Source organism: Corylus avellana, chromosome 1 (genome assembly GCF_965113065.1).
Source record: "Corylus avellana chromosome 1, dhCorAvel1.hap1.2, whole genome shotgun sequence".
In the NCBI taxonomy this organism is placed as follows: domain Eukaryota; kingdom Viridiplantae; phylum Streptophyta; class Magnoliopsida; order Fagales; family Betulaceae; genus Corylus; species Corylus avellana.
Genome location: NC_142490.1, coordinates 1809361 through 1829587, shown reverse-complemented (window position 1 = coordinate 1829587; position 20227 = coordinate 1809361). Strand labels below are relative to the sequence as shown.

The window sequence follows — 20227 nt, the reverse complement described above, 5'->3', positions numbered from 1 at the left end:
TGGCCGTAAACCACCGATTTTTTCATTTTCCTCAAAATGACGTTGTTTTGGTGGCATTTTTTGTTTTTATTTTTATTTTTTCAAAAGAGTATTTTAGTAACTTAACCTTGCTAAAACGACGTAGTTTTGAATTTTTCATCCTATTTGATGATAATAACTAATAGAGTGGCCAAATTGTAATTGTTTGATAATTTTGGGGGATATTTTATCACTTTTTGAATATTAAAGGACTAAAATGAAAATGACTGATAGTTTAAAGGGCTAAATTATATTTTTCCCTTTGTTGAAAATACCATGGAATTTTTTTTAGCACAAGTATATATATTACAGAATTTAAAAAAAATAAAAAAAAAAAAAACTTCGAAATTTGTTTTGGCGGTGAGTTATTGCCTACACAGTTAAAGGCTGACTAATGTCAAGCTATATAGATATGTTGTTGCTATTTCTGATGGTTTCAGCTTAGGTCTCTATGGCTCTCTGCTAGCAACTACTGCCTCCCTAATGGGTATTGATTGCAACTTTATGTTTTTGGAAGTCTACTATTGTAGCATGACCCACTTTTCAAACCTAGAACGAAATTGCCTTTATCTTTTCTGTGGATAACGAAAGCTTATCTTCTTGCAACGGTAAGTCTAGGTGTACGTACTAAAAAAAAGGAAATCATAGAACTCACATGCTAAACATACTATTTACACATTTTTTTTAAAAAAAAAAAATGGGTTGAAAAAAAAGTAATGTTATGTATTACTTTTTTATTTTTTTAATTTTTTTTAAAAGTTGATTTAACTTTCAAAATTACTATTGAATCAAAATTCAAATATCATTCATCTCATTTTTTATTCATCCTTTTAAAATTGTTTACCAAACATACCCTCCGGTGCTATGAACATGGGCGGAGAATATTTTAGTCAACTAGCTTTGCTTTTTGAAGGGAAAAATAAACAGTAAAAAAATAATGGAAGTTTTTTTTCTTTTTCTTAATTATCCCACCACGACCATTTATTTATTTATTTTCACACAATCTCAAATTCTCAATAATAAAATCTGACCCCACCGCCACAGGTTCTCAGTCAATAAAAAAATTAAAAAAAAAAAAAAAAAAAAAAAAAAAAAAAAAAACCTAACCCCATAGGTAATCAATGAGAGAGAGAAGGTTCCACTTCTGTCAAACCATGCACATTGCACTATAGTATTTCTAACTGTTAAAGTTTAATTTCAAGTTTTTTAGAAGAATTAAATATTAATCATTTAAAAAAAATTATAATTTAGTTTCATCGAGCTTTAGTGATAAAAAATATAAAAAAAATAAAAAATCAGCTTTCCACGTGTATGGTCAGCGTGATTCGTTTAGAAAGAATGGTGGGAAAAGTTGCTAGGATCAATCAAATTAGCCAAGGAGATAATATACCGATAATATGCTCCTCGATTAGATAGATTTAAAGCCTGAAAAAAAAAAAAAAAAAAAAAAAAAAAAAAAAATCAATCAACTTGGGCAAGGATATATACGGATGATATGCTCTTTGATTGAGTTAGGGCCTACAAAAGATCGCTTATAATTTAAGAATCATACCCTTAAACTAAAAGGAGTAGTTCTCCAACCCCACAGATTAAATTTAAATCTATACTATATATTATCTCAATGGGGATGGATTGGACGAACCTAATATTCTCTTTTATTTTTGTTTCATACTACAACATTGCTATTCCTATTCCTATATTTTATATTATATTATAATATGACCCTGCATCTAAAACCCACAACAGTCAAATACGTCTTATTATTAAAATTGATTGAAATCAAAAGGCTACCTCCCAAAGACATGAAAAGACGGGTTCTTTTTATACGCCCTAACAAATGGCAACATGTAAGCAGATGAAATAGAAAATGCCTCACCTCAATGATACAGCACTGTCAACTGGCCTTCCTTTAAAACAAAATTTTATGGGTTGTTTGGGGGGCTGTTTCCCATTGGCTTGAAAAAAGAAAGCGGTCGATAACTGTAACAAGATTTGATTAACACTTGAAAAAAAGTAAAGAATGTTTGATATAGAAAAGTGAAAAATTTTGTTTTGTAATTATTTTTCGATTTGAATAGTAGTAAAAAGTGATTGATGTGATGTTAAAAAAATAAGAATGATGAGAGTTGATTTTGAGATAAATAGTATTAGGGTTATTTATCTTCCCTCAATGTTAAATATAATTTCATGCACTTCAAATACAAAGAATCAAAAAATGAAAGTTATTTATCTCTTAATGTTCTTTTTCTTTACTCTTTTCAGAAGTACGAAAGAGAAAGAACATTAAAAGATAAATAACTAAAATAGACTTATGATGCAAAGATTCCAGCTAAAAGTTCGTTTGATAAACCATTTAGTTAGTGTAAATCAATATTCAGTGAGTTTGACATTTACATAGAAGATTCGAAAACTTACGTCAGTGCATATTCAAATTTCGAATTTTACTGACTAGTTTAACCCTATACGCCAAAATTAAAAATTAAAAATAAAAAAAAAATAAACTACCCCCCATTAATTTCTTTTAGCCAAGAGCCACACGCCTTCTGCTCACCCCTTCCAGAGAGCCGCCGGAACGACTACGTCAAACCCAACAACCATCGACGGTGTCAACCGGCCCTGCTGCAAACTGCTGCAATTCAAGCTGCTGCAATTTTTATTTATTATTTTATTTTATTTTATTTTATTTAAAGTTGGCTTCTGGGTTAGTCTCTAATGGTCACGCTTTGAATGCACCAATAATTTTGAGTTCACTGGATTTGTCAACAGAGCAGGTGAGTCTACGTACTGACTACGTTTGGCGTTACTATATATAAATAAGTACCTGCAGGTTGACCATGTCTAGCTCGTACATGCATTTAATTAAATTATTAAGTTTAATTTGTTGACTGGTCCATATGGTCTTAGTGAACACCTCTAATCTATTCGGAATCAAAGAGACAAAAATTCATCAATTGTAGAACTTTATTTTAATATGGAGGTTTCATAATTAACCATAGTTTTTACTCGTTAATTAAATTGATTGTATAATGGGTTGGTTTAATAAGAATTACAATAATTGACTCTTTTGTAAATGCATTTTAAAAAAAAAGTATTTCTAAACTATATATATTAATTTGGTTTAAAATTATATTTTATATTTACGAAATCACAATAATAATTAAATTGTTTGTTGATATTTATGCCTTTTAAAAAAATAAAAAAGGGTTTTAAAAAACAAAACCAGAATTTTGGTTGTGGCACGAAGCAATGAACATAATATGCTAAGAAGCAAAGGCTCGTGATTTATACTTCACTTTCCACCAAAACGTAATCGTTCTTCCCAATGTTAAATAAGGAAAGCTTTATTTGCTTGGTCAAAAGTTTGCTTCCCTGCAATCATCTAAGCTTATCACCATGAACCAGTAAGCCTACGGCCAAGCCACCAACCCTAGCCTTCTTTTTTTTTTTATGTTTTTTTATCTCTTTCTCTTTGACGTTGACGTGTTTTTTTTGGTTTGATGCGTGAAGTTAGCTGCCGGCCGACTCCAACTTTTTTGTTCCCTTTCCCCCTATTTTACTCTCTTTACCGCGTCTCTTATCTCTCAAGACTTTGTCAAAAATTTCCACGAAGCTTCCCCTATAAATAAATACCCACAAGCCATTCAGCTCTCATCATTGCAAAGCATTCAGAATTTCTCTGCAACTCTTTTATAGAGTTTGACAAAATGTCTCGCTTCACGAGTTTTTTTCTAATCCTTTCTCTTTTTGCCTTTGCTCCCCTTTGCTTCGCTAGCAAGAAATATGGCGGTTACCTCTTCCCACAGTTTTATGACCATTCCTGCCCAAGAGCTCAAGAGATCGTCAAGTCCGTCGTGGCCAAGGCTGTCGCCAAAGAAGCCCGCATGGCTGCTTCATTGCTTAGGCTCGAGTTCCACGACTGCTTTGTCCAGGTCTCTCATATATATATATTTTTTTTCCTTTGGAAATAACCATTAATATTTTGCTCGTATTTTTTCTATACTTATAAATTATTAGACTTGTAAACTTAGGTGATCAATTCCTTATAAGTAAATAATGGACCGACAAACTAATCTATTACATTTAAAAAATATATAGGTAAATTATTTACGCCAATATTTTTTTTTGATGTCATTAAAAATATTTGCAGTGACTGAATTACTTAACACATTATATTGCAGGGCTGTGATGCATCGCTACTGTTAGACAGCAGCGGGACCATAACCAGTGAGAAGAGATCAAACCCTAACAGGAATTCAGCCCGAGGGTTTGAAGTGGTAGACGATATCAAATCTGCTTTAGAGAAAGAGTGCCCCCATACAGTTTCTTGTGCTGATATTCTGTCTCTAGCTGCTAGAGATTCCACCGTTCTTGTAAGTTTACTGTAGAATTTCAAAGCCTTGTCTCACTTTTGCACGACAAAATAATTATCACAATCTGACAATCGATCTTTTGAATATCTAGAGTGGGGGACCCAGCTGGGAGGTCCCACTTGGAAGAAGGGACTCCAGAGGTGCGAGCTTGAGTGGCTCCAACAACGACATTCCTGCTCCGAACAACACATTCCAGACCATCCTCACCAAGTTCAAGAGACAAGGGCTTGATGTTGTTGATCTTGTTACTCTATCTGGTAATTGAACAGCTTAATTAATTAATAATGTGTCTTTTTGGCCATATTTTGGTGTTCCTTAATCTTTAAGAATAAGGTTTTTGTCGTGAATAATGGTTTTATATGGTACATGTGGGCATTAAAAACATGCCTATGATATTATGTTTAAATATATAAAAGAAAAAATAATAATAATGGAAGACTGAACACACGAAAATACTGTTGTTTTTAACCTAAGGCATACATGTTTGGTAACAACTTTGTTTTATATGTTATATTTTCAAGTTAAATGTATTAACAAATAACAAAAAATACAAAAAACTATTTTGACTTTTACGTTTGTTAATGACTTTATTTTCTGTCAACGAGGAAAATAAATTAACAAACAATAAAAACTCTTCTTTAAATAAAAATAAAGCAGAACAAAAAACATTAACAAAAGCTGAAGCCAAAGGAATGAAGAAGTTAATGTTTTGTTGTGCTTTATAGGAAAAGTTTTAACACTCATGGCTGAAGTTTTAGTGATTGTAATATACAGGGAGCCACACCATAGGAGATGCCCGGTGCACCAGCTTCAGGCAGAGACTGTACAACCAGACAGGCAATGGGCAGCCCGACTACTCACTTGACCGATCATATGCAGCCCAATTGCGTGCCAGATGCCCAAGATCCGGCGGTGACAGTAACCTGTTTTTCTTGGACTTTGTAAGCCCAACAAAGTTCGACAACAGTTACTTCAAGAACATATTGGCTTACAAAGGCCTCTTGAGCTCCGACCAAGTTCTCCTAACAAAGAATGAAGCATCAATGGAACTGGTGAAGAAGTACGCGGAGAATAGCCAGGTTTTCTTTGAGCAGTTCGCCAAGTCCATGGTTAAGATGGGAAACATTTCTCCGTTGACAGGCTCAAGGGGAGAGATTAGGAAGAACTGCAGGAAGGTTAACTCTTGATGAAAGAGTATTATAATGTTGTTCAGTTCCAGCTGAATGTTCAATAAAAGTTGTGTGGGCATGCATTTTCTGCATTGTTTTTTTATGTACTATCATCCTCTCAGATTATTTCAATAAAATGGATCAGTTGTTTCCTTTTTTCTTAAATTTTCATCTTTTTTATTCTATTTGTGTACGAATTTCAAAGTCCATCTTTGTCCACGTCCACAAATTAGAAGACTTTTTGCGTAAGGATTGACTTTCATTAAGTCCAAATTAATGGATTTTTGGTAGACACATGCGCCTAGTGTGATCCAGTGCGAAATATGTTTCTAACAGTTTTTTAAAAAAAAACTGTTCTTATTCCTCTCTAAAATAATGATTTTATTAGAATAGAAATGTGGCGTTTACATCGTTTGGATATCGAGATGTGAATGTACTTAAATGCATATTTACACTCTTAATGACAACAATGCATTTTAAAATTGTGATAGTCATGATCCTATTAATACTTCACAGTTAATTAAGCGTGTTTCTACGAGAGTAGTACTAGGATGAGTGATCTCCTGAGAAGTCTGGTTCAAGGAAATCAAAAGCGGACAATATTATATGTCATTTGGGTGAGATGTTATCAAAAATAAAAAAACCGTACCCATTATGTACTGGGCATCCAGTGGTGCAGTTAATTGCTACTTAATTATGAACATTGTAGTAGAATGTTTAATTATCCGCTAGCTATTGAATAAAACATTTTGAATATCATCAGTTCAAATTTTAGCACCCACAATAACCGGAATTGATCTTAAAGAGAGGGCCACCTCCTCTTTCGTTTCATTTTGTCCTGACCTGTAATATATTTAGAACATGTTTGAGATTGCGTAGAGAAATAAAGTTTATAAAGTAAAAAAATAAAAAATAAATAAAAAATAAAAAATAAAAAAAGCTTTAATTAACTTGTGCGTTTTGACATTTTTTAGAGTAAAAAGGTCAAAAAAAATATTTTTTAAATTTTTTACCAAATATACTAGCTTTTTGTTTGACACAATTTTTTACTTATTAAAAGTATTTTTTTACCCTCCTTAACACAATTTCAAATAGGACTCTTAGATAATGCCGTCAATTTCACCCAACTTTAACGTAGGATTACTCAATAATTAAATACAAGTTATATATACACCCTTTTCTAATTATGGGTAACTTTAGGAATTTGCTTTTCTTTTCCTTTCAAGTTAGGGCTATCAAGCCTATCATAGTGTGAAGGGGAGGTCTTGATAAATTACACTTTACTCAATTGTGGTGTGACGAGCTTGTTTAACTCGTATTTCAAAAGCGAGAGAGAATCACTTTATTAATATTCACAATGTCTTGTGATATGCACTCAACAAATTATACTGATACTTTATTAGGTGCCACCCTTCTAAAGTATTAATAGATTACAGGAAGATATAACTTTTTCAATCAAAAGTGAAAGTGACGCATTTTCTCACCGTACGTGATTTGCACGTATGTGTTTTTCATGGAAAAGCTTTAACGAAAGACCCAATTACACCTTAAGCGAATAAAATACACCTTAGAAGGGTGGCACCTTAATTTTAAGCCATATTTAACTTGCTTTATAAGCATTTTCAATAGCCTCACTAGATTTTATCATTTTTATTAGCCAAAATAGTTATAAAAATAAAAGTAAAAAATAAAAAACACACACATTTATCTTTTTAATTAGCTCTTTCACTTTTTTAAAGCACCCTCACTATTTTAACTATTCACTTTTATTATTTTATTTAAATATTTCTTTATATCTTTCTCTTTAACACTTTCACTATTCATTTGTTTTTTTCTTTTAATAAGTGAACAGTACTTTGAGGAGGGTTTTTTTTGTTGTAATTTTTAGTGATCTGGGTCACCAAAATAGCTAAAAATAAAATAAAAAAAATAAAAAAAGAATAAAAAAAAACCTCTAGTGAGTCTACTACATCGCAAGGTCGACAAAAATAGTTCATTTGCCAAAAAAAATTTAGATGGTGCTTTCTATATTTTGTTGAAAAAAAATGTTTTGTATTTTGAGTTGTTTGTTCATTTTTTGTTTTTTGTTTTTTTTTCTTTTTTGATAGAAAGCAAAAAGTTTAAACAAAAAGCGTTGTCAAACGAACCTACAACTTTCCCATACTCTTCATAGTTTTAATTCAAATTGAAAGGAAAATTGTGTTCTTTCTTTTACACTAATCAAACGGATGAATGATAGAACTTGAGAGTTGAGAGTATTTGAGCTCGAATTAAAATACAATAAGATGGGAAAAGTGATCTCAACTAAAATCGTTAGTATCAAGTAGATTAATTTTGGAAGAATGGTTTTTTAATTTTTCATCTTATTAAAACTTTATGTAAATGCTAATCTCGATAGTTGGTCAAAAATTTCCATCAAAGTTTTTCTTCAAGTTGGGTTGAATAAAATTTATTCAAACTGATATATATTCTTAAAGCGTGTAATTATACGTATATATATCCATCCTAGTGAAGCCCTTATTTTAATGGGCTAAAGTGGGAAATTCGCGGCTAATGGGCTAACCTCGGTTCTAAAGGATCGAACCCCATCTAACTCAGTGTTCTCCAATGGGCAAGGCCCACGAAGCCCATAAAATCGCGAATTCGAAATCCATAGAAAGTAGCTAAGGTCCGTAAAACCTCAGTGTATGCACAGTAGGTCTCCAGTCTCCACTCCAGGGTTTAAGCCTGTGTTTGTCACTGAGAAACTTCAAAGCCATGAAAATTGAACGAAGCTCATCGCCCTGCAACAATGCTTATATGACAGTATAACAGCTATCCGTTCTGCCTAATCACACATAACCCCCCAGAAAATGAGGTATTTACAGTTCATTTCGCGTATTTACAAATCGCTCCCTCAAAACCCTACCCCCAATTTCCGCGCAACCCTGATCGAATCCAAGGTTCAATGTTCTCGATCCTCGTGTTTGGTTGATTGCACGCGCAATTACACCTCTTCTACGCAAGAATCGAGGCCGGCACCGTCCGAGACCGTATCGGGGATTGTCGACGAGCTCATGGGCCTCACGCTGCTCGAGGTCTCGGACCTCGTGGAGGTCTTGCGGGAGAAGCTGGGCGTCGCGGAGATGCCGACGATGATGGTGATGATGCCGGGGATGGTGCCCGGAGGGCTGAGGGGCCCGGCAGGGGCGAGGGGTGGGGCGGCGGCGAAGGTGGAGGAGAAGGTGGAGAAGACAGTGTTCGACGTGAAGCTCGAGGGGTTCGACGCTGCGGCGAAGATCAAGGTGATCAAGGAGGTGAGGGCGTTTACGGATTTGGGGTTGAAGGAGGCCAAGGACTTGGTGGAGAAGGCGCCAACGCTTATGAAGAAGGGGGTGACGAAGGACGAGGCCGAGAAGATTATCGAGAAGTTGAAGCAGATTGGAGCTAAAGTTTCGATGGAATGAGGTGATGTACTCCTGGCCTTTTGGAATTTTTGGATTTTTTTTGTTGGTAATGGGAATTTGATTGAATTGGTCATGATAGGTTGGTTTTGAGTGAGTTTCGTATATCTTAGGTGGTAATTGTTAGAAAATGGGTTAAATGATTAAATTCACTCGTTATTATCGATTTAAGGTTTTGGGATAAGTGATAATCAGTAATTTATGTTTGGTATGTAGCCTGTAGGCCTGGTGCACTCACCCACTTCAATGGTGCTAAGAGAATATCATTACTTGCTAGTACTTGAAAGAGTTCTAAGATAATATGGCTAGAAGGGATGGTCTTTAGTTTGTCTTGTCAAAAGTAGCTTGGCAGGTGCATTTGGCTTGTATAGCTAATATAAGCGATGAAAATGTGACCAGGTGTTCCATTCCTGGAAGTGAATGATTGTGAGATGATTTACTCGTGATGGGGTCTTTGACATGGTTCGTTTTCAATTATATGTACACACTAAGAAGTTTTATCGGTATATCTCAAGATGTATAAATGGTTGCTTCCACTCTACATGCTTATATGTTGCTGTGTAGAAGCTTGGTGCTACAAATATGACGAGGAAATAAACAGAATATCACAAAGTTGAAAATTTTGGATTTATATCAGGAGGGGATATGGAAAGATTGTTCAAATTGATAATGACTCTGTAAACAACATTCTTACTTACTCTTGTAAGTGAAATATAAGTATTTGAATAATCACTAATCAAGAGAAAGACCGTGTTAACTTAAGAAGTTAGATCTAATTATGAAAATAGAATTGGTGTTAATGAGATTTTAACATTTAATGGAGACAGATTTTTTATAATGGGGGCTGCAGGTTGCTGCATTTTTGCAAGTTGGCAGTAGTTCTGTTGACGGTGGGTATTGAGTAAACATGTCTAACCAAGAATGGAGTTTGCATTACTGAGGTGCAATGGGCAATGGTTTTGTTCATGGCATTGGAGGATAGACAGAATGCAAATCGTGATTGGCTGTGATCATCTCCTCTTCCTATCTGAAGCAAAATTTTGTTTTCCATATATATGGCCAAAACAGTGTGAAGCAACTCTTCTTGCCTTTTGTTTCTTCTGGCTTATTAGGGTTTTTGAGCATGAAACTGATGGAAATGAGGTGCTGAAAGTTATGGAGAAATGAGAGGAAGGCTGTTCCTTACAAAATGATGTAGATGATGGTTCTATGAACATGTTATGGGCAGTAGATCTATTAGGCGTATGAGGACTACTGGTAGAAATTGGGGCAATCTGAACATTATTAAGGTGCAAATTCAAATTTCAAGATGCATTACTGGTCTACATTCCCATTTTAGTATGGAAATATATTGCTTGTCACTTTCCAAGTGGCAACAAATACACATCATTTGGATTTAACATGGAAGATTTGTTTAATGTATCCTATAAACAGCCTCATACCTTGCTAATGTTTCAAACCAACAATGTTAAACAATATTCATTGTCAATAATAATGTTACTTAAGTACTGTACTGGTAAAATGATGCTTGGCAATATCAATACCTGATTTTTGGTTGTATTTTTGCTTAGACTTGCCTGGGGGAAGAGGATGAAGTCCAAGAAGTGTGAGGCTTAATGGTATGGATTGTCAAAATCAAGGGCAGCAGATACTAAGGTGTCACACTTGAATTACTATTGGCAAGTTATAGCGATCAGTTTTAGGTTTCTTCGTAATGCAGAACATTCTTTGTTGTAGCTGCTTTGCTTATTTTCTTCAACTTGGAAAGAACGCATCCGGGCAAGTTTTGTTCTCTTGCGCCTACCATGCATTTTTTCCCATAAAGCTTTCTTAGTGATTCTTAACACCTGTTGTACAACTGGTTTTTGAGGACCGATTCGTTCATTTCATGAACTATTTTTAAGAATTGTACCTTGCATTGCATATCTTTCTATTGCCTTCGGATTCCAGCAATAACCTTGCATCTTGACACAGCTGAATGAAAGGCTGCCTTGTGTAGGTTGGATTTTGTGTTTTTAATGGTATTTTGATTATTTATTAAAAGAAATTAAAAAAAGAAAAAAGAAATGATGCTTAATTTCACGGAATTGGATGTGTCGGAGTGTATGTGTGCTTGATTGGATTGGATCCGGATCTTCTAGTAATCCAGGGCAGCAAATGTGAGTTTTTATGAGGCTTACCTGTCTAAACAGATGGACAGGTTGTCCAAAATTTTATTGAGCGTGTGGGTCTCAATTTTTTATTTTATTTTTTGGAGTACATAACAACGAAACAACAAATTACAACAACGGGCTGGGCAACGCAACCAAAAAGCCATCAAATTGGATAAACGACGACAAAAAGGAAAAGAAAAAAAGAATCAAATAAATAACACGGGCATATGATTTTTTGACAAGAAAACCAAAAAAATTGACAACCAATTAACTCTCTTATATTTGGTGTGGGACCTTTATCCAAATGGATCTGATGGTATAGTGTGGGAGCAATTATTATTGTTACCTTTTAATGAAGAGTAATGTTATTTAGATACAATTAAAATAATGTGACACTGAAAATCAATCTCTCTCTCTATTTGGTAATGCTTTTGCATTTTGCAATGTATCCTCAACACACAAAAATGTAACACAATGAGCAATTAACCAAACCCCAACTCTGAAAAGTATGAGCAAACAAAAATGATCTTTTAAAATTGTAATCATGAAAAATAAATAATATTTGTCTATCAAGTTGATGTATGTTTTTAAAGCATGCCATTATCACATATATTTTTAATATAAGTTGATATTAAATTTATTTAGAATAAGGTCAATAATTATTTTAATACGTTTATATGTTTCCTTTTTATCTCATTAATGTGTTACAACTTCATTAGACGAAATATAGGTATTATGTTCCCTTCCTGTAAGTTTTTTTCTGTTAAATTATAGGTATAACAAAGACTGTCAAAAAAAAAAAAAAATAGCAATGATATTTCTCAACTTTTTCCTGTCAATTTTTTTGGTCCGATAGTATACTATCCTCCATTCGTTGCACGTAAACGACACCGTTTTTAATTTGCGAACCTTCAAAACATACAAACAGCACGCTGCACGCCGGCCATTTACGGAAATGCCGTTTATCGTGAACTCCCAAAACGGCACCGTCGCAAAGGACTGCCGAGCAAGCCACTGAAGGCACAAAACCACCCTTGTTTCCACTGAAAGCCCAGCTCAGAAAAATGCACGAAACCATCGCCTAATTTCTCCCCCTCAAAACGGCGTCGCAGTCACGGTCAATGCCAGAGTCCAAGTCGGAGCGGTGGCAATGGGAGAACGCCACAGCCGGAGCCGTCGCTGGATTCGCCACCGTCGCTGTCATGCACCCCCTCGACGTCGTCCGTACCAGATTTCAAGGTACTTTTCTAAAATAAAGTCGCACAAAGCGGGGGCATAAATTTGAATGAAGTTTAAAGTTTGTTTGAATTTGAATTTGATTTGGTTTTTGCAGTTAACGATGGCCGAGTCTCCAACCTTCCAAGTTACAAGAACACCGCTAATGCTATTTTCACAATAGCTCGCTTGGAGGTTTGCTGACTCTACCGCTTTGCTGCTATGCATTTTCCACTTGATTCACTCTGTGTACATGGGTGTCTACTTTTTCTCTGTTTCCATTCGAATCATGTATATCTGGTTTCGAACCATCTATACCTGTGTGTAATTTTGTAGCTATCTTGTGTTTAATTGCAGAATGCGTATGTTGCAACCATAAAATTGTAAAGCAAGGGATGTTAAAGAAAGTTGGAGGGCACTAGACCTAAATGATCTTTTTCAAAAAAAAAAAAAAATTAGGTTCATGGCCTTCTCATTTTGTGTATGAGTCAATGAGATGCTAGCTCAACCAAGAACTTGTACTTAATATGATTATGTTCATTATTTTTAGTTTAATTAGACTGCTTGATCATGCTTAGGAAGATATATACATTTTTGTTCAACTACTTCATAAGAACAATTAAAGACTAAGCTATCATGGAGATGCGTTTTACTTTATATGCTACCTTGTTGTTGAGAGCAAATGTATGGTTTCTAGCTAATGAAATTGGGGGTTGCAAAATTTTCATGAAACATTGAATGTAAAACAAACCTCATTCACTTTTCTCTATATGTCAGAGCTAAGGCTTGGTATTCTGCACATTAGAACTGCAACATTCATTCTTTCCTATAAATCATATACTTTCTTTGGACTTGAAGCTTCTTTCTATGCTATACTGTTTCCCTGATAGGAATTTCATTGAAATTTCGTTGCTGTGTGTTGCAGGGTTTGAGAGGGCTATACGCAGGCTTCTATCCTGCAGTTCTTGGGTCAACTGTTTCATGGGGTTTATATTTCTTCTTGTAAGTACTAATGCTTTGGTTGTCTTAGAATCCTTAGATTTTTCTCATCCTTTGCATTGCTGGTGCCTACTTTGGAAAAAGATGGGTTTTGGTTGTATGCTGTCCTGCCTATTCCTTCTTTCGCCTATCATTAGAGAAAATCAAAGGATGCCGCTCGTATTGTGCAGTTATCTTTCAGTCTGGATGCTTTCACCTGCATATTTCTGATTTAATTTGCTGAATGATATATATATATATATATAATTCATAAACAAAAAAGTTTGTTACATTTGTAGCTATGATAGAGCAAAACAAAGGTATTCAAAAAACAAGGGGGAGAAGCTGAGTCCCGGTGAACATCTTGCTTCTGCTGCAGAAGCAGGAGCTTTGGTGAGTTTGCAAGCTTCTAATATATGATGGGGAAGATTAACTTAGGATATCATTCATTTACGAGATACATTTTGATGGTTGTGCATTGAAGAGTGTTGTATCAACCCTATTGTCATTACGTGTTTTATACACATGACACCCATTTCTACCTGCATGTAAACTACTTTGTAATTTTCATAACACCATATCTAGTATATGGTACCAAATACAATTAATATAAACATACGTTCATATTTATTGACATTAACTTGGAGTATTAACAGTTTGTCATTATAAGAGTTCTTGTCATACTCAGTTGAAGCAATGCACTAGTGCATATAGAACAACATTGCAGCAATCTGTTTTAGTAAGAATTGTCATATTTTCATTCCAAGAGCTTGGTTGCTTTTGTTTCTAAATGCTTCAAGAGAAGAGGACTATTCCCTTGTGACATCTTTATGAGATATACATAGGCCTGGTTTTCCTATTGATGTTTCCAAATTTGTGGCTTTGTCAGGTTTGTTTTTGCACGAATCCCATTTGGCTTGTAAAAACAAGATTGCAGCTTCAGACACCTCTTCATCAAACTCGACCATATTTTGGGCTTTATGGTCTGCTCTGCATCTTACATTAACTTGCTAATAATGTGCACTCTGAGATATCCCTTTTCCTTGTGAGTCATATAAACTTTGGCTCTAAGTTCGAGTGATCAAATTAATCATAATTATTTTCTCTTGTGCCATAGATTTTCTTTTTTTATTTCCTAAGTAAGACTTAAACTTGGGTCTATCCCGATCCTGCCCCCTTAATCACCTCAGCTAAGGATCAATCATAGTGATGTTGATTTTTAGAATTCAAAAGATATTTTCTTTTTATCTGATTTATTTTATCTGAGTCATAGTATCTGATAGACAATTTGATCTTTTCATTAGTATAATTTATAATATCAAAGTTGCCATCAAGATGCCTTTGTTTAGATGACTAGTTTTTGTTTGAATGAAGTGCCAATTAAGAACATAAATCAAATGTGTTCAACTCAGAGCTCAACCACCATCATACTATTATTTCATGTTGATCTTTGGGATATTTGACTAGTTTGCATTTTTTTTATGATTTAATTTGTTACTTATCTTGATTGTTGCTCAGAAATCATCCAATTTGCTGATATGTTTCATCAAATTTCAGATGCCTTAAGAACCATAATTAGAGAGGAAGGGTGGAGTGCTCTCTACAAAGGGATTGTTCCTGGTCTTTTTCTAGTATGTTGTTACCTCTTATCTTTTTAGGTAGAGTATATACTACTCTATTTTCATTTTTCTTTTTTGACCATTTCTATTTTTCTAGTGGGATTTAGAATTAGTTTCCCAGACTGAATGGCCAAACTCCTTGATTAAAGCTGTTTTTTTTTTTTTTAATTTTTTTTTTTTTTTTAGAAAAAAAAAAAAAAAAGTTGGCAAGAAGATGCGATTCCATTTTGTCTGGCAGTTGACACTACCAGGCAGAGAGAATAAAAATTGATTCTAGAATCAAGCTTATGTATTTAAATTTGGACAATGTGACAATTATATTAGTACATGTTATCGGTATCAATTATGCTAAGATAAAACCTTTAGCTTCTTTAGAAGTTACCCACTTAGAGGTGTTTGTGTTGCTTCAGCAGGTTTCTCATGGTGCTATTCAGTTCACAGCATATGAGGAACTCCGTAAGGTTATTGTTGACTTTAAGTCTAAAGGCAGCAAAAAGGATTCTGAAAGTGATGATAAATTGTTGGTAAGCCTCTACAATCAATGTCCTCTATATATTTTGGTCCATCATAACTGCATTAATGTGCATAGACTATAAGTACCAATTACTCAAAGTATTGGAACTCATAGCTTTCTTACTATTTGAGTTTTTTAAATTCACAAAGACACATATTGGAAAGAAGTGCAGTTTTTTGGACGGCTACCACAACTGTAATCATCAATTGTAGCATGACAATTTGGTTACTTTCCCATTCCATCTCATTCAAAATTAAGGCTCTCTAAGTTGGGTGTAGATCTGAAAGTCTAATTTCTTGCTTAGTGATATTAACAACTGCTTTTGTTTATATCTCATATAAATTGACCTGACTGATATGTTATACAAATTCTTAGTCTCTATCATTTGTTCCCAGAAATCAGTTGATTATGCTGTTCTGGGCTCATCCTCGAAAATTGCTGCCATTCTTCTGACGTATCCATTCCAGGTGGGCTTTTTTCTTTGGTGGTTTAAGTCCTTGAATTTGTTTGGTAGTTGATCATTGCTTCTTATACAGCTGGGTGGCTTGATTTTTCAGGTTGTACGAGCTCGATTGCAGGTATAACAATGTTAAACTCTTTAATTCCTTTTGTCCGGTCTTTGTTGTCAATTTCTCCGACATTGCTAATGAAGACCACTGGTTCCCTTTAGCACAAGTATTACAAGTCGCCCCCCGAAGTACTTCATGGCCTTTAGGTTTTCCTGTCTTTTTTATTAATGACTATGGTTTGGTCATATCTGTTTCTCTCTGTAGCAACGACCCAGTAGTGATGGAATTCCAAGATATATGGATAGCTGGCATGTTGTGAAGGAAACTGCACGGTAAGTACAATGAAATTCAGCCCATATTTAATTTTCATATTTTCATAGCCAAAGAAGGATTTTAGACTGGAGTAAAACACCTTGCTCTTTTGTCAATAATGATTCATTGATCACACTCAACTTGGTGATTCAGCTTATGTCATATTCTTGATGCATGGCAGATTCAGGTTTTTGAAATTTTATAATAACCATTAGTGTGATATTCTACTTCTTTTTTTGTTAATGAGGGGCTGCGTTAACATGAATTTCATTAGTCCATATCCTTTACAAGAAAACTAGGCAAAAGCAAAGAGAAAATCCACTAAACATTTTTTGCTCCAAGCACCAAGGACCAGACCGTATTTTCAGAGATGATGTTGCTATAAGCAAAATACTGAAAATCCGTTTCATTTTTGTCACAAACACTATGAGTGAGTTAAGAGCTATTGATCTCAAGTTGTCAATGTCAGAGATTTGGGCTCATCGGATCTATGAAAAAACTTTTAATGCATTGAGAATGTTCTTTCTTCTATTATAAACCTTGGACATTTCCTTCTCTCCAAGACTAATTCCATGTTTTTTGGGACTTGCAGGTTTGAGGGTGTTCGAGGTTTTTACAAGGGCATTACACCAAACCTTCTGAAAAATGTTCCTGCTGCTTCAATAACATTTATTGTGTATGAAAATGTCCTAAAGTTGCTAAAAAGTGCAAGGAGGACGGACTGAAATTTCTTTTTGTTCTCAATTTCCCTTTAATTCTTTCTGTAGCCACAGCCTACTTTGATATTTGTGAGGGTCAAAATGTGGTGATAAAAAGTTTTGGCATGTAGACAATTCTTGGCAAATTATTTGAGGTGCATCTTTTAGTTTCTATTTCTCTTTTCATTTGTTCATATGTTTCACAAGGTAAAATTCCTTTATTAAACTAATAGCATGGATTTGAAGCTAACTTTGCATGTGGAGAACTTCTTTTGGTTGAGGAACCTATTAGGTCATGAAGATGAAGGTCAACAAAGAAAAAAGAGAGGCACCAACAAAGAGAAAAAAAAAAGGGAAAAATATAAAAAAGCCCTCCAAACTACCAGCCGTTTGCGATTTAGCCCCCTGATGTTCCAAAACTCATAAAGTAGCCCCCTAAACTACCAAAATGTTGCATTTTGGCCACTCCGTTAGTCAAAACCGTTAGTCTGGACGGAAACCTCGAAACGACGCCGTTTTATTAGGGTTAAGTTACGAAATCGCCCTTATGGCATTTTTTTTTTTTTTTTTTTTTTAAAGCTGGAGCAAAACGGCGCCGTTTTGCTTATGGTTAGGGAACCCTAAGCAAAACAGCGCCGTTTTGCTTAGGTTAATAGGTAACAGTTTAGGGCCTCCTTCTCCTTCACGCTCACGCTCACGCTCACGCATCTCACCCATTCCCCTGGTTCACCCGTTCCCCTGGTTCACCCAGCCCCCCGCCCGATTCTCGGCTTCCCCGTTCACGCAGCCCCACCGCACGGTGCGCCGCCCGATCGTAGCCATCCCCCGGTCACGCAGCCCCTCTCGCACGCGGCGCCGCCCGATCGTAGCCATCCCCCGGTCACGCAGCCCCCCTCGCACGCTGCCGGCCGGTCATCGCAGTCCCTTCACGCAGCCCCCCGTTCACGCATCCGGTCCCGTCATCCTGAAGGTAGCCCACTTTCCCGATTGAGTTTTTCCTATGGGTTTGGTTGTTTTGTTAAAGATTTTGTGGAGAATGGGTTTGGTTTGTTTGTAGAAGATTTTTCTGGAGAATGGGTTTGGTTGTTTTGCAGAACATTTTGTGGAGAATGGGTTTGGTTGTTTTGTTAAAGATTTTGTGGAGAATGGGTTTGGTTTGTTTGTAGAAGATTTTTCAGGAGAATGGGTTTGGTTGTTTTCCTTCACATTTTGTGGAGAATGGGTTTGGTTGTTTTGTATATGTATTGATGTTCTGATTAAGTGCGAAGGAGAATTCGCTTTATAGTGTCCAAAAGTGATATGGGTCCCTATGTTTAGAATATTTTTGTCTCTATATTTTTGCCTTGTCTGCAGCAGACCCGTTGGTTTTGAATATAATTTTTTTGTTGTTAAAAATTGAAAGTTATTGGTTACTGTGAATTTTTTTTTGGTTAAACATAGAAAGGTATTGGTTGATGTGTATATTGTTTGCTTATTGTCGGATGGGTTGGTTTAAAATTTTGCATTCTGCCTTCCCTTTGTTCTGTGGTCCCCCTTGTTGTAATGCATGTCACGCAGCCGGTCCCATCGTCAACGATGGAGAAGTTTGCTGGCGAAGATGATGCGAATGGCTGTGTACTGTCGGTGGGAAGTTCGCCGGCGAAGTCTACCTCTACGTGTACGAAATGCCTATGCGAAATAGAATCATCAGTGATGACTTCTCGCACGCAGAAAAATCTTGGTAGAAGGTTTATTGGATGCGGTAAATATAAGGTGCGAATTTAGGTTTTAAAAATTAGGGGTTTTCGATTTCTTTCTTTCTTTCTTTCTTTATGCTTTTCTCCATTTGATTCAAATCTGTACAGTGATTGCTGGTTTGGATTTGTGGGTCTATTCTAAGAGATGTGTTCCATGTTGTGTAGCCAATGTTTTTTTGTGGGTTCCATTTGATGTTTTTGATGATGACTACTTATATTAGACGTTTTTCATTTGCTTATGTGATGAGAATAGAAGACTTACCCATTAATATGAATTTGTTTGAATAAGTAAGCTGCCAAAAAATTAAGGAAAGAAAAAAAAAAAGAAGAAGATATTTGATGAACATATTCATTTACTTTTGAAATGCAGGACCCCATTTTCTGAGACCCATTCATCACTTTGTATCCCAATAGCATATTCACTTTGTATCCCATTCATCACTCTGTATCCCAATAGCATAAGTTTAATTATTATCCCCTTTTGCCTTATTAATTTGGTTAATTGCTTCTTGAAGTTTAATGACATCGTTTTTATGTACATGATGAAAACATATGTCAATCTATTCCCAATAATAATAATTAATAATAACATGGTATATATTCCCATTGTATGCGACTGTTTTAGCTCTCTCTTAGAGCATACAGCAATTATTTATTGTTCTAAGCAAATAAAGATAATGTTAATTAGAAAGGTGGGTCTTTTAGACTCTTTTTTTTTTTTTTAATTCTTATTATTATTTTATTTTTTATTAGAATTAGGCATGTCCATTACCAATAAGGTTGGCCTTGTTTGACAAAGTTTTTGGGTCTTTTCCATTGGAGTATTGGAAAATTGAAGGATGTAAATGTTTCACACTCCATAAATAGAAATAGTTTGAAAGCTCATAAGGTCTCCTTTTGTTGTTGTCTTATTTGTCTTCTTTTGTTTTTGACTCTCTTAAATCAAATAACATTGAAGAACTCCATTGTGAATTATATTACACTTTGTTTGTGAATTGGTTAGTAATTCTCATTTATGAAATATGCAGAGCGAAAGTGATCGGGGTTGTGATTATTTTATGTGGGTTGACGAAGAAGCTATGCTCCCTGTGTCACAGTTTGATGCCCAAATAGCTGATCAGAAGAAAGGTTTTGAAACTGAAGTGGCAAAGTTGACGTTGCAAATTGCTGCTGAAAAGTACAAAAATAATAGCATTGAAAAAAACTTAAGGATGTCATTGGCCACTTGTTTGATCTTAGCTTTTTTGTTGTTGTCTTGTTTTGTTAATGATAGGGAGAAACGTCATTGCACTGTTAGTAGGGCAATGTTGCCGTGAGAGGGAGAAACCTATGTACGTTAAGGACTATTATTTAGTATGTTGTATTAAAGTGTGAAACCTATGTTAAAGTGCGAAACCTTGTTTCAATTTCCTGAAACTGACAATTTGATGAGTTTCAATTGTTTGTACATTTACCTATTCCAACCGAATTGCATTGATTGTGTTCTATAAAGT

General features: G+C 35.1%; 3 protein-coding genes across 6 annotated transcripts; all 3 read left to right on the top strand.

Moving 5' to 3' along the window:
* Window positions 1-3546: 3546 nt before the first annotated feature.
* LOC132168736 (Peroxidase superfamily protein) lies at window positions 3547-5715 on the top strand. Its single transcript, XM_059579764.2, has 4 exons — window positions 3547-3947; window positions 4197-4388; window positions 4480-4645; window positions 5163-5715. The coding sequence occupies exons 1-4, from the start codon at window positions 3723-3725 to the stop codon at window positions 5573-5575; spliced, it is 996 nt and encodes a 331-aa protein (XP_059435747.1). The 5' UTR covers window positions 3547-3722; the 3' UTR covers window positions 5576-5715.
* Window positions 5716-8256: 2541 nt separating this feature from the next.
* LOC132168734 (Ribosomal protein L12 family protein) lies at window positions 8257-10844 on the top strand. 3 transcript variants are annotated; one of them, XR_009438923.2, is made up of 3 exons: window positions 8257-9004; window positions 9851-10289; window positions 10572-10844. XR_009438923.2 is itself a non-coding variant. In XM_059579762.2 (2 exons), the coding sequence occupies exon 1, from the start codon at window positions 8410-8412 to the stop codon at window positions 9001-9003; it is 594 nt and encodes a 197-aa protein (XP_059435745.2). In that variant the 5' UTR covers window positions 8257-8409; the 3' UTR covers window position 9004; window positions 10572-10844. The 3 variants fall into 3 exon arrangements, 2 of the variants coding, with proteins under 2 accessions (XP_059435745.2, XP_059435746.2); XM_059579762.2 differs by lacking the exon at window positions 9851-10289; XM_059579763.2 differs by lacking the exon at window positions 10572-10844 and having other exon boundaries at window positions 9851-10314.
* Window positions 10845-12068: 1224 nt separating this feature from the next.
* Window positions 12069-17174, top strand: FOLT1 (folate transporter 1). 2 transcript variants are annotated; one of them, XM_059579761.2, is made up of 11 exons: window positions 12069-12392; window positions 12487-12563; window positions 13294-13370; window positions 13646-13739; window positions 14236-14329; window positions 14904-14977; window positions 15379-15489; window positions 15875-15946; window positions 16037-16057; window positions 16253-16320; window positions 16893-17174. In XM_059579761.2, exons 1-11 carry the CDS (start codon window positions 12275-12277, stop codon window positions 17023-17025), a joined length of 939 nt encoding a protein of 312 aa, XP_059435744.1. In that variant the 5' UTR covers window positions 12069-12274; the 3' UTR covers window positions 17026-17174. The 2 variants fall into 2 exon arrangements, with proteins under 2 accessions (XP_059435744.1, XP_059435743.1); XM_059579760.2 differs by having other exon boundaries at window positions 15376-15489.
* Window positions 17175-20227: the final 3053 nt, after the last annotated feature.

Excerpts from the sequence above, each read along its gene's own strand:
- LOC132168736 (XM_059579764.2), top strand. The coding sequence starts at position 3,723 with ATGTCTCGCTTCACGAGTTTTTTTCTAATCCTTTCTCTTTTTGCCTTT. Across the intron at positions 3,948-4,196 it reads TCCACGACTGCTTTGTCCAG|GGCTGTGATGCATCGCTACT; the intron begins GTCTCTCATATA and ends ATTATATTGCAG. Across the intron at positions 4,389-4,479 it reads CTAGAGATTCCACCGTTCTT|AGTGGGGGACCCAGCTGGGA; the intron begins GTAAGTTTACTG and ends TTGAATATCTAG.
- LOC132168734 (XM_059579762.2), top strand. The coding sequence starts at position 8,410 with ATGAGGTATTTACAGTTCATTTCGCGTATTTACAAATCGCTCCCTCAA.
- FOLT1 (XM_059579760.2), top strand. The coding sequence starts at position 12,275 with ATGCCAGAGTCCAAGTCGGAGCGGTGGCAATGGGAGAACGCCACAGCC. Across the intron at positions 12,393-12,486 it reads CGTCCGTACCAGATTTCAAG|TTAACGATGGCCGAGTCTCC; the intron begins GTACTTTTCTAA and ends TGGTTTTTGCAG. Across the intron at positions 13,740-14,235 it reads CTGCAGAAGCAGGAGCTTTG|GTTTGTTTTTGCACGAATCC; the intron begins GTGAGTTTGCAA and ends TGGCTTTGTCAG.